This window comes from Balaenoptera acutorostrata, chromosome 1 (genome assembly GCF_949987535.1).
Source record: "Balaenoptera acutorostrata chromosome 1, mBalAcu1.1, whole genome shotgun sequence".
NCBI lineage: Eukaryota > Metazoa > Chordata > Mammalia > Artiodactyla > Balaenopteridae > Balaenoptera > Balaenoptera acutorostrata.
Window position 1 is genome coordinate 9,486,420 of NC_080064.1, and position 13,017 is coordinate 9,499,436.

At 48.0% G+C, this 13,017-nt stretch overlaps 1 protein-coding gene and 1 non-coding gene across 4 annotated transcripts in view; both read left to right on the forward strand.

Annotated features, from left to right (window-relative positions):
• The window catches only part of MFN2 (mitofusin 2), a 28,006-nt gene extending 24,334 nt beyond the window's left edge, over positions 1-3,672 (forward strand). For all 3 annotated transcript variants that reach the window (XM_007169958.3, XM_007169956.3, XM_007169955.3), the window contains 2 exons: positions 212-346; positions 1,570-3,672. In XM_007169958.3, coding sequence (XP_007170020.1) covers positions 212-346; positions 1,570-1,639 — 205 coding nt within the window. In that variant the 3' untranslated portion in view covers positions 1,640-3,672. The remainder of the gene's footprint in view (positions 1-211; positions 347-1,569) is intronic.
• A 6,403-nt stretch (positions 3,673-10,075) lies between these two features.
• On the forward strand, positions 10,076-10,202 carry LOC114236289 (small nucleolar RNA SNORD22). The gene has a single exon (XR_003622256.1). It is a non-coding gene; the product is annotated as a small nucleolar RNA SNORD22 (small nucleolar RNA).
• The last annotated feature ends 2,815 nt before the right edge of the window (positions 10,203-13,017 follow it).

The following is a 13,017-nucleotide window of genomic DNA, read 5'->3' on the forward strand; positions in this document are numbered from 1 at the left end:
AATCCTGGTCTCTTGTGCCCAAGCCGGGGCATCTTGCTCTGTGCTCCTGGTTCTCACCCTGTGCTGATGCTCGTGTGTGTGCTGGCTGTGACGTCCACGGTCTCAGCAGCGGGCGGGGACGATTCTGACAAACCGGGACAGGCGCAGGTGACAGATGGGCTGGCTGCTTCACCACCGACGTGGCCTGGTTGATCTGACTCTCCCCCCTCAGGGAACTGTCTGGGACCTTTGCTCATCTGTGCCAGCAAGTTGATGTCACCCGGGAGAACCTGGAGCAGGAAATTGCCGCCATGAACAAGAAAATTGAGGTTCTTGATTCGCTTCAGAGCAAAGCCAAACTGCTCAGGTGAGGTTGGCCATGTGGCAGCAGAGGAAGTCCGGTCCCTGGGGTTACAGCTCACAGGCACGTCCTTAACCGCGGTGTCTCAGGCACTTGACACGTGCTGTCCCATCTTCAGCGTCCCTTTAGAGACGTATCATCACCTTCACTTTATAAAATGGAGGATCGAGGCCTAGAGAGGTTAAGTAACTTATCTGGGATCCCACAGTAAGTGGTCAAGCCAGGAGTAGAAGAATCCAGGCGTGCTGGGCTCCAGCACTCTCCGACACTCCGCACGTTGACTGTCCTTTATTGTCGGCGGGAACAGTGGGCTACGCCCGGCCCCCACCTCCCGCCGTTTCACGGTGCAGCACATCAGCACCCGTGTCCACAGGGGAGCTGGCCAGGTAGCCAGTGACCGGCAGAACCCGGATCGGAACCCAGGTCTGCGTAGGGTCTCTGTTGAAAGTCAGAGCTTCCAGCAGCAGGTTGCCGGGGAGAGGATGGGTCTCAGGAGTCAGGAGTCCTGGCTTCTGGTCCTGGCACCCCCGTTTGGGCAAATCACTGAGCTTTCCTATGTCTCATTGCTTTCATCTGTAAAATGGAGTAAGGTTTCATGACACAGTCACAGAGCTGCGTGTGAAAGTGCTCTGCAGAAGTCCTCGGCCCACTCAGGCCGGGATAACATCAGCACACGTGACTCTGTTCTTCCTGCCCCGCCCTGACGTCAGCACAGAGGGAGCTGCATCAGAGGGCGTCGGTGGGCCTTGCCCTCCCCGCCCACTGCCCTGGGACAGCTGTGTTCTAGAGACACGCCGCGCATCCCCGGGGAAGTCTCACGCGGCCGGTAGGTTCGGGGTGGGTGTCTCTGCTGCTCGTCACCTGCAGCGACAGGGTGAACCTGAAAAGGGCTGCGTGTGAGCAGCCCAGCCTCCCGCTGACAGGCAGGAAGACCGTGTTCCCAACAGTCCAGGGACTTGCCCGTGGTCCCGGCACGAAGCAAACACAGGGCTTGAGGGTCAGAAAAACCTGATTTTATTTCCACCACTGATTGGTCGCGTGACCATAGGAAGTTATTGAACCTCTCTGGGCCTCATTTTCCTCCTCGGTGAAGTGGAGGTTATTGGAGGGATAATGAGTAAATGAGTCTGTACAAGTCAAGTGTCCGGTAGAACAGCACTTGGCCTTTGCACATCGTGCCATTACTTGTTATCAGCTGTTACTGCTACAAGGTAACCGTTTCTCTGCAGGAATAAAGCTGGTTGGTTGGACAGCGAACTCAACATGTTCACGCACCAGTACCTGCAGCCCAGCAGATAGTGGGCAGCCCGGAGCCGGCGCCTGCGCAGGGAGGGGCAGCGCTGCCAGCCGCGAGGGGCCTCCCGCCGGGGCCACGCGCAGCTCCCGTCCGTTGCCGCCACCGTGAGAATGAAAGCACCCACTGTCTCCCACCGTTTTGAGCCCTGAGACGCTAGTTATTTTCCGCCTCCTTTGCCTGCTGTTGCAGGAAGATATTCTGGCTCATACCCCTAAAGGAGACTTTTTTTTTTTCAGTGATGACTCTGGACAGCATGATACTGAGGAGTGAAGTCGAGTCTTTTCTCTGTTTGTCAGGCTCTGTTGATTGAGAATCATCTGATTGCTTGATGAGGCCTTGGGATCAGCCAGCATTGCAGAAGGCCTGGTTGGGCCTTTAAGGATATCAGGCAGACACCCCCTCCTCCAGCCAACGCTAACACTGACCCACGCGCACCTGCCTACGGCGCACCCCAGCGCATCCGCAGAGAAAGGCCACCTTAGGGGGTGGTTGCATTTTCTTCCCGGATTGCGCTGGGAACAGTTCCAGGAAGGCCAAGGCTGTCCCAGGAGGGTTGTGGCTTACGTGTCAGTTTGGTCCTTCGGCTTTCATTCTTCGTCCCACCTGCAGAGCCTTCCAGACCAGCCTTTCAGTCTTGGTGGTGGGGCTGAGAGTGCAGAGGTAGCTGGAACGCTGAGTGGCGTAGGGGAGGGGGCGTGTGGAGGGTGTGTCCTAATACCCCTGCTGTCACGGGTGGCCGGTGCCGTGATGGGGAGAGACTTGCCTCCTTCTCCTCATTCTGTCCCTTGTTCTGGTTTCGGTCCTTAGCCTATTATTCTGGTTTCTTATTCATGAAAGATGGTTTGGTCCAGATAGTTAAAGGATGTAGTAGAAGGAAAGATGGCGGAAGGAGGGAACCTTGGCGGCAGGCTGAGAGGAGTGGGCCCCTCCCAGGACAGCTAGAGAATCTGGAGTTGATGCAGAACAGGACCTTGCATCTGACCTTGCTCTGTGAGGGGCTCGTGGGGTCTCAGAGCCCACTCTACTAGCTTGATGTTCCATAAGAGACATGTTCCCACCCCTCACCCCGCCTCGGCCCAAGCTGCCCTTGGCCACCAGACCTCTGGATGAAGTCTCCTGTGCCAGCGATGCTGCACGTGGCCGAGAGACAGTGCGGGGAACCCAGCACCCAACCTCCCACCCTCCCTGATCCCAGAGCCTCCAGCTGACACGTGGGGCCTCGTGTTGATTTTGAGAAGTGTTTCCTGTTGTTGAGTTTGGGGATTGTTACCGGTCAAAGTGGGGGCAGGTTCCTGTCTCCAAGGTGTTAACTGTCTGGGGCAAACAGCCTTCGGGTGACAGCCTTTGCAGGGCAGGTCAGAGAACTTCCTAGAAACCAGTGGCATGTCTCTCCCAGAAAGAGGCTCAGGCAGAGAGGTGGGGCTTGTCCTGCTCTCTTGAATCCACCCGCCCTCCGACTTTGGGGAAATGACTTGGTGGCCTCTGCTCACTGGTGGGTGGCACGCAGGTGGCGTGCTGTCCAGGTGCCCGCTTGTCCTTCAAACCCTCAGTCTACCCTGGTGCGTGGAACAAAGTGATGGACTTCGCCGAGGCCGCCATGCGGCGGGAGGGCGCTCTGAGCTTTTTGCCAGCCTGGATGGTGGTTACCTCCCAGTGTGTCTGGAGAAATCAGTGTCACACAATTCCAATGAATCTTGTGCTTTTGGGGGGGTGGTTATTATTTAGAATAACTAAACATGAATTTTTTTTGAATGTAGCCTCTGGGCAATGAATGAGATTTTGAGCTTCTTATACAATAAGTAAAATTGAAATTACACCACTGAGGGCGAGACTCTGAAAGAACTGTGGCAAAAAGCACTTTAATTTAATGCTGCTGACTTTGTTCTCTGTTTTTATGTTCATTTGCTGGAGTGCAAGACGTGCTTGACATGGTGGGTTTTTTCTCTGATGTATTTAAGGTGATATATTTGCCTGAATTATTCCTGTATCATTGCTGATAATATTGAACACTAAAATAAAACCTAGTTGGAAACCATTTGTTTTGTGTGTCTCCTCAGCTTACTGTTCCTATGCAAACTCTCTTTGACATGACAAAGTCTGCAGGCTGTATTTTGAAATGACCTTAACTTCGTTTAGGGGAAGTTCCCACTGTAATCTGCCTGTGGGTTCCTCCTGACTCTGGAAGGAATCTGATACTCTCAGAAGAACAAAAGGCGTAACTGATCTTTAAGAACCAGGAAATCTAGAGTGATTTCTTTACAGATTTCGGCATAACTCTAAACCATTCATTTTTCACTTAAAAAGTAATGACTCAGACTGGTTCACCCTAGTTGGCCTTCTGAGAAATTGGTTGTGACCTTTTCTTTCTTTTTTTTTTTTTAAACGGCCCTCAGCAGTGGCTGGGGCATGACTAGTCAGTTTTGCTGACCCTGCACACCTGTCCCCTGGGCTCTGCACTGCCCACTCGCCGCGCTGCTCATCCATTTCAGAGGCCTCCACACCTCAGCGGATGGCATCCTCGTCCCTGCAGATTCCCAGGTCACAAACCTGGGGCGTGATCCTGGACTCCCCTGTCACACGTGCTGCGTCCAACCTGTCAGTTTCTGTCTTAAAAATACACCTCACCCCTGACCATTTCATCCACTCCATTCACAGTCACGGCTCTGACCCATGTTACTGCCTCTAACTCAGCCCCTCCTCCCACCCTGGCACCTCTCACACTTGTTTCAAAGCAGCAGCCAGAGTGACCTTGACGTAGGCTGGAAATAGACCTCAGCTCGTATTACTCCTTTGCTCGAAATACGGCTCTGGCTCCCTGTCCCACCCAGAATCGAGGCCCAAGTCCTTGTGGTGGCCTTTCAGGATCCACTGCCTCTGCTTGCCCCTCCCTCTTCGGCTCCCTCTGTTTCGGCCACACTGGTCCTTGCTCTTCCTTGAAACTGCTGTCCACACTCTACCGTACGGCCTTTGCCTGGCTGGCCCTCTGCCCGTGGTCCAGAATGCACCACAGCTGACTAACTCCTTTATCTCCAAGTCTGCTGAGACGTCACCTCATTGAGGTCCATGCACACCCCTCCCTATTAAAATCCCTCTCTCCCCTCTTCCCTGGCACTTCTGAATACCCTTCTGAGTACCCTCCTACCTACTCATCATCTGAGCAATATTGTTTGTGTCTGCGCCTGCTAGAGCATAAGCTCTAAGAACATAAGCAAAATATGAGATTTTTACATGTTTTGTTCATTGGTAAGCGCCCAGGGTCTAGACCAGTGCCTGGCACAGAATCAGAACTCAGTAAATACTTGCTGAATTAACAAATCCTGTCCTGATAACACAGTCGCACCGTTTATCAACCCTCTAGCGCTGGGGGACAGAAGTAACAAATGCTACTGGAAACTTCCTATAGGTAGGCATTGGCACCTAGGGGCTTTCAAGTGTGTTGTATGTTTAGTAATTAACATTTTCCACTCCACTGTGGAAACTGAGGCTCAGAGAGGTTGGGACTAGTTCAGACAGCAGCAGCTGGAGGGTGATGGAGCCTGGATTGGAGCCCAAGTCCAAATTCCCCAAAGCCCAGTGGCTTTTGAACATTTTTTTACCCTGACCCATTATTAGAAATTTATCACGATTGAGTACACACATATATGTGCAAGTGAAACCAAAAAAAAGTCAATCATTACCACTTTTCTGCAATACACAGGTATTTTCTCATGAAGAAGCTGCTGTTTGCAACCCACTAAACTCACCAGCCACTCCTGGGTCATGACCGGTCGTTTGAAAAAAGGTGCTCTACCCTCTTTGCCTCACTCAACACCTCCTAGTTCTTTATTCCCAGTCAAGGCCAGACTCATTCCTGTGGTCCCTCAGACTACCTCATCTGCCCACTGAGAGTTCTGGGGAATCAAGAGCCTGAGATTTTGGGCCTTTCAGTAACAGTGTCACCATTTAATCGCAGAATATGTAGCCAGGAATGTACCTCCCTGTTCCAAGCACTGGGCCCTGCTCACAGATGTCAGCTAGGTTCACTCTGACCTCCAGGACAGGGTTTTCTGTCTCTGAGTCAGACTCAGAGATTAGAACAGGCAACTTTTATAGAGGGCTTGGCTTGTGTCAGACATGCATACGCGTGACTTCCAATCCTCTCAAAAACCTACTGATCGATTTTCCCCTTTGTACAAACCAAGAAGTTTATTCATCAAAATATTTGAGTGCCTGCTGCGTGCTGAGCATGGTTCTGGGCATTGGAGACGCAGCAGTGAATAAGGTGGATAAAAATCCCTGCCTTTATGGTGCTTACATACTTGTGGGGGAAGGCAGGCAGCAGGCAAAACCACTGAGTAAAAGAGTATGTCAGAAAACAAGGGCTATGGGGGAAAATGTGGCAGGGAAGGTCAGGGAGGAGGTAACAAGAGTGTGGCTGGGGTAGGCCTGGCTGAGAAGATGACGTTTGAAGAAAGAGCTGAATGAATTTGGTGGGGAATGAAGCCCTGTGGACATCTGGGGCGGGGCATTCCAGGCAGAGCTGCATGTGTAAAGGCCCTGAGGTATGAGCATGCCAGTATCTTCAAGGAACAAAAGGCGACTAGTGTGGCTGGAGCAGAGCGAGGGGGGCGGAGAGCAGTTGGACTTCAGTTGCAAAAGGAACCAGGGGAGACTGGGGTCTTGCCGGCCACTGTGAGGACCTTGGCTTCACCGCGAGTGAGGTAGATGCCATGGAGAGTTCCGAGCCAAGGAGTGACGTGAGCTGACATACTTACACTCGAGGGGTCTCGGGCTGCTATAGGGAGAGTAGACAAGAGAGTAAGGATGGAAGCAGGGGGGACCAGTCAGGAGGCAAGTGCAATATTCCAGGGCGGAGAGGATGGTGCCTTGTACCGGGCGGTTGTGATGGAGGCTGTGAAAAGTGGTCAGTTCTGGAGACCTTTGGAAGACAGAAACAATGCGACGTGCTGATAGACTGGGTGAGTCATGGCTGACTCGGGTTTTGTCCTGGGTCGGTGGCAGGATGGGGAAACTTCCTGGTGGAGCAGGTGTGGGAGAGAAGATCGGGAGTTTTGTTTTGGACATGTTGAACTTAGGGTCCCTCTTCCATAGTTGGATATGTGAACTTGGAGTTCAGGTGATGTCTGGTGCAGAGATGCACACTGGGGAGTCAGCATGTGATGGTGGCAATCACAGCTTAGGGTTCCCGGAATGCAGAGCCTAGAGCAGAAGGCTTGTGCGCCCTCGTTTTAATCGGCAGAACAACCCCAGAGAAACACAGTGAGGGCGGGCGGCAGTCAGAAGGAGGGAGAGCCAGCAGGAGTGTGCGTGGTGGAGCTGGCCACCACCAAATGTGACCCTGAGGAGCCATGTAATGAGTCTCGGCACCCTTTCCTGGTGGAGAGGAAGGGGGCAGAATTTATTCACCGTCTCCCTCTTCCAGCTGGTGAAGATTTGCCCCATGGGACATTGACTCTGTGCATTTCTGGGTTGCATATTGAAATGCTTGAGCACCAAGTGGGGCCCACGGCGGTGGTGGAGGTGAGAGGGCCAGGACTCAGGCAGGGGGGGTGGCCGGGCCAGTTGCGTTTCCATCAGACCACTCAGCCGAGGCAGAGCCGGAACAAAAGGCAGGTAAGGCCAAGAGGGTCTGAAGCATTCACCCGTCCAATCACTCAGATCTGCTCTTGCCTTCCCGCCCTTCTTCCCTGAGAGGGGAGGTCTAAGTCCCATTGAACCGAGTCCCCTTCACGGTGATACGGTCGGTCCCTCGTCCATGGCCAAAGCTGCAGCTAGTCTGGTTATTTCCTGGTGGGGTCATCCAGATCTTCATCCCCGAGGGATCTGAGCCCTTGGCTGTCTTGCCGTGGGTGGGCTGTGATTGCCACAATTGCCACTTACTATTATCAGTGGGTGTGGAGACACCGAGAGACACCAGAGGAGGTTCTGGAAACACCTCTGCCTCATTTTGTACACGCTGTCCTGACCCCTCATGGTGATGGGAATCTATTACCCGCAGCAGTACAGTAATTCTCTTTGCCTGCTGGTCCACCAGCAGAGAGGCCCGAAGACCAGGTGATGGTCACGTCTTCAAGTTCATTGGGACTGTGGGACCCTATCGTGTCCCCTGGCAGAAGTTTCCCAGCCCCGGGCACTGGGACCTCCAACCTGGCAGAGCCAATGTTTGCAGGGATAGGAAACGCAAGTTCCACAAGTGCTTCACTGCGAGCAATAGGGAGAGGGTCCACCCTCTGCTTCCCGTCGCCATGTAATCTAGCCTCAGGGGACACAGCTGCACATATCAACTTCCTGGAGAACAGAGCTGTAGCGTATGGTCCCTGAGCTATGTCTTTTTAGTAGGCCATGTCACTCGGGTGTTGGGGTCCCCGGTAAGATCAGTGGATCCTTTAGTCAGATGCCCATTGTCCCACCTGTTCTGCCAAAAAATGGGTCCCTTGGTGTGAGACAATGTGGTGTGGCATACCACGTCACTACATCAGGCAGCCCTCAGATGGTGGTGCGGGCAATAGCCCTGAAGACAGGCCAGGCGAACCCTTTCATGGAGTAGCATCAATTTCAATAAGTACAAATCGCTCCCTTTAGAGTCAAAGGGGACCTGATGTAATTGATCTGCCACCAGATCAATGGCTGGCTGGTCTCTTGGAGATGCCGTATCAAGGGCTCAGCTTTGGTCCTGCAGACTAGGGGTCCAGCAGCAGCAGGACCGAGCCTTTAGGAAAGGAGCGCAGGCTACTTCAGCCCCGTCATCTTGGCTGCTCTGTCCCTGGGCCCATCGCACCTGCACTGGGGTGGCTGAGCAGAGAGGGGGGCTGACATTTACCAGCTGCATCGTCCGTTCCAGCTGGTCGTGGACCGTCTCCCCGGCAGCAGACGTCCTCTGATGGATTCGAAACATGAGACACCAAGATGTAATCCCGTGCGCCCCCATGTACTGGACATCACTGGTTCACCTTCCCCCTTTCCCCAGTTCTTGGCGCTAGTCTTCTGATCTCTTTCTCCTGAGCTCTGACCTCCAGCCACACCATTTGCCACCACCCAGGAGACTGTGTATCATCTCTTCCTTAGACTGTTCATCCCTCCTCATGAAGGGATGACCAAGTGTACAGCTCACAGCTCTGACCACCAGGAGGATTATCCTTCATCCCTGAGGCGGCGTCATGGCATAAGAGTGGAAGTGGTCCATTTCCAGTGAGGGCAAACATACTGCGCCCAGCTAGGCCAAGTTCTTTTTTGTTTGCTTACTTGCTTCATACCTTTTAATAGCTTTATTGAGATATAGTTAACATACAATAACCGCCCATGTTTAAAGTGTACAATTTGATAAGTTTTGGCAGATGTATGCACCTATGAAAGCATCACCACAATCAAGACAGTGAACAAACCCATCATCCCCCAAGTTTCCTCGTGCTCCATCATCATCCCTCCCGCCCACCCCATCTCCAAGCAACCCCTCATCTTTCTGTCACTATAGTTTATATCTTCTCAAGCTTTACTGAGGTACAATATATGTATCATAAAATTCACTCTTTTTAAGTGTACAATTCAATCATTTCAGCAAATTTACAAAGTTCTGCAGCCCTCATCACCACAATCCAATGATCCCTCCTGCCCATTTGCAGTAAATCTCTGTCCTTTTCTGGACATTTCATATAATTGGAGTCATCAATATGTGGTCTTTTTCGTATGGCTTCTTTCACTTAGCATAATGTTTATGAGGTTCGTCCATGTTGTAGCACGTGTCAGTACTTCATTTCTTTTTATTGCCATTTTCTATTTTATGGATGCCACATTTAGCTTGTCCATTTATGAGTTGACGGACATTTGGATTATTTCCCCTTTTTTGTGGCTATAATGAATAATGCTGCCAGGAACATTCTTGTACAAGTCTTTGCGTGGACATGTTTTCATTTCTCTTGGGTAGATAACTAGCACTGGAATTTCTGGGTCATATGGTAAATTTATATTTAACTTTTTAAGATACCGTCAAACTGTTTTCTGAAGTGATTGTACCATTTTACATTCCCACCAGCAGAGCACGTGGGTTCCAGTTTTTCCCTGTCCTCGCCAACGCTGGTATAGTGAGTTTGATTTTACATGCCATCATTTTAGACATAGAAATAGTTATGCAGTGGTGTCTCATTCTGGTTTTATTTTACATTTGCCTAGCAAATGGAGCCTAGAGCAAGAGAAGACTCTAGAAAGCCAGATTGGGATAAAAGCTGGTGCTAGGTGTATTAATGGTGGGTAAGGATGCTGAGCTGAGTCTCTGACCAGCCTCAGTAGGAGAGTTCTGTGATGTGGAGCATCTTTTTTGTGCTTATTCACCATCTGCGTGTATCTCTTCTTTGGTGTTCAATTCTTTTAATCATTTTAAAAATTGGGTTGTTTGTTAGCCAAGACATGGAAGCAACCTAAGTATCCATCAACAGATGAATGGATGCCAATGAGGAAAGCAAGCATCCTGTCTTACCCCTGTTCTAGCCCCAGAGCCTGTAATGGTGAACCCACTGGAGCTAACTGGGAGAGAGGATGAGAACTTGTTCGATAAGGAACTGTCTAAGATACAGCAAATGTCTGTGGATAGCATTTGCTTAGCTTTTCTTGGCTATTCATAGCGAGAATAGTTTTGGCTATTTTAGATACTTTGCTAATTACATGATCTTCTCATTCAGGAGCAGCTTGTTCCTTGTTCCTGTATACTCCTGGAAAGCCTCCCGAGTTAAAAGGTACCATTGCCAGTTACCTGCTTGTTCAACCAAAGGTCCAGCTCCTTGTCTGGAGCCTGAGAATGATTTGAGGGGAAAGGAGTAAGCCATATTTCTGCTCAACTCCAGTCTGACTGAAGAAAGAACAAAGCACACATAATGGAATCCAATTCTTGGAAGATATCAAAAATGGAATTTTCTTGGGAATTCCCTGGTGGTCCAGTGGTTAGGACTCTGTGCTTTCACAGCTGAGGCCTGGGTTCAATCCCTGGTCAGGGAACTAAGATCCCACAAGCCGTGAGGCGCAGCCAAAAAAAGAAAAAGAAAAAAAGGAACTTTCTTATACAACCTAGCTGTTCAAATTAGCATACAATCATTTCAGCCTTTCTAAATAAAAGTTTTGGGTTTTTTAACCTTAAAACAAACAAACAAACAAAAAATCAGATGAATGGATAAAGAATATGTGAGATATATATATATACACAATGGAATATTACTCAGCCATAAAAAGAATGAAATATTGCCATTTGCAGCAACATGGATGGATCTAGAGAATATCATACTAAGTGAAGTAAGGCAGACAGAGAAAGACAAACATTATATGTGGAATCTAAAAAATAATACAAATGGACTTATTTACAAAACAGAAACAGACTCAGAGACATAGAAAACAAACTTATGGTTCGGGGGAGGGATAAATTAGGAGTATGGGATTAACAGATATACACTACTATATATAAAATAGACAAACAACAAGGATTTACTGTATAGGGAACTATAGTCAATATCTTGTAATAACCTATAATGGAAAATAATATGAAAAATATGTATATTTAACTAAATCACTTTGCTATACACCTGAAAATAACACAATATTATAAACAAACTACACTTCAGTAAAAAAATTGGGTTGTTTTCTTGAGTTGAGAGAGTTATTTATATAGTCTGGATACAAATTCTTTATTAGACATGTGATCTGCAATTATTTTCTCCAATATTGTGGCTTGTATTTCCACTCTCTTAACAATGTCTTTCGAAGAGCAGAAGTTATTAATTTTGACAAAGTCCAATTTGTCCATTCTTCTTTTAGAGATTGTACTTTTGGTGTCGTATCTAAGAAATTTCTGCTTAATGCAAGGTCACAAAGATTTTATTCTCGGTTTTCTTCTAGAAGTTTTATAGTTTTAGGTTTTACAATTAGGTCTATGATACATTTTGAGTTAATTTTTACATATCGTACAGATATGGTACAGATAGAGGGTTTTAAAAATTTTGTTTTGTTTTGTGGTGTGTGTGTCTTTAGCATATGAACATCCAATTGTTCTTGTACCATTTGCTGAAAAGGCTGTCCTTTCTCCACTGAGTTGCCTCTGCATCTTTGTCAAAAATTAATTGATCACGTATGTGTGAGACAATTTCTGGACTTTCTATTCTATTCCATTCATTTATTTGTCTACCTTGACGCCAATACTACACTCTCTTGATTACTGTAGCTTTATAATAAATCTTAAAGCAGGTAGCATAGGTCATCTGAATTTGTTCTTTGTTTTCAAAATTGTTTTGGCTCTCTAAGTCCTTTGCATTTTCATATGAATTTTAGAAATTGTTTGTCACTTTATACAAAGAAACTTACTGGGATTTTATTTGGGATTGTATTGAGTCTATAGGTCAATTTGGGGAGAATAGATATCTTAAAAATTTGAGTTTTTCTAGCCATGAACACAGTATATCTCTCCAATTATTTAATCTCCTTTAATTTCTCTCAACACTGTTTTATAACTTTAATGTATAGGTTTTGTATTTTTTGGGTCAGATTTATCCTTAAGTATTTAATTTTGATATTTCTTGATTTATTTTAAATGGTTTTTAAAAAATTTCAGTTTCTGATTGTTTATTGCTAATATATAGAAATATGACTGATTTTTGTATATTGATCTTGTATCTTGCAACTGCAAAACCCATTAACGATTCTAGTAGCTTTTTTGTAGAGTCCATGAGATTTTCTGTTATCATGCTGTCTGTGAATAAAGAGAGTTTTACTTCTTCCTCTCCGTTCCAGATGCCTTTGATTTTTCTTATTGCACTGGCTAGAACTCTAGTGTAATATTGAATTGAACTGGTGATAGCAGACATCCTTACCTTTTCCTAATTGTAGGGAGAAAGCATTCAGTCTTTTATTAAGAAATATGCTGTTAAATGTAGGTGTTTCATAGATGCCTTTTATCAAGATGAGAAAGTTCCCTTCCAGTCCTAGTTTGCTGGAAGATTTTTTTTTAATTTTTATTTTTTATAAATTTATTTATTTTATTTATTTTTGGCTGTGTTGGGTCTTCATTGCTGTGTGCAGGCTTTCTCTAGTTGTGGTGAGCGGGGGCCACTCTTCGTTGCGGTGCGCGGGTTTCTCGTTGCAGTGACTTCTCTTGTTGCAGAGCACGGGCTCTAGGTGCGTGGGCTTCAGTAGTTGTGGCACATGGGCTCAGTAGTTGTGGCTCGTGGGCTCTAGACCGCAGGCCCAGTAGTTGTGGCCCATGGGCTCAGTAGTTGTGGCTCGTGGGCTCTAGACCGCAGGCTCAGTAGTTGTAGCGCATGGACTCAGTTGCTCCAAGGCATGTGGGATCCTCCCGGACCAGGGCTCGAACCTGTGTCCCCTGCATTGGCTGGTGGACTCTTAACCA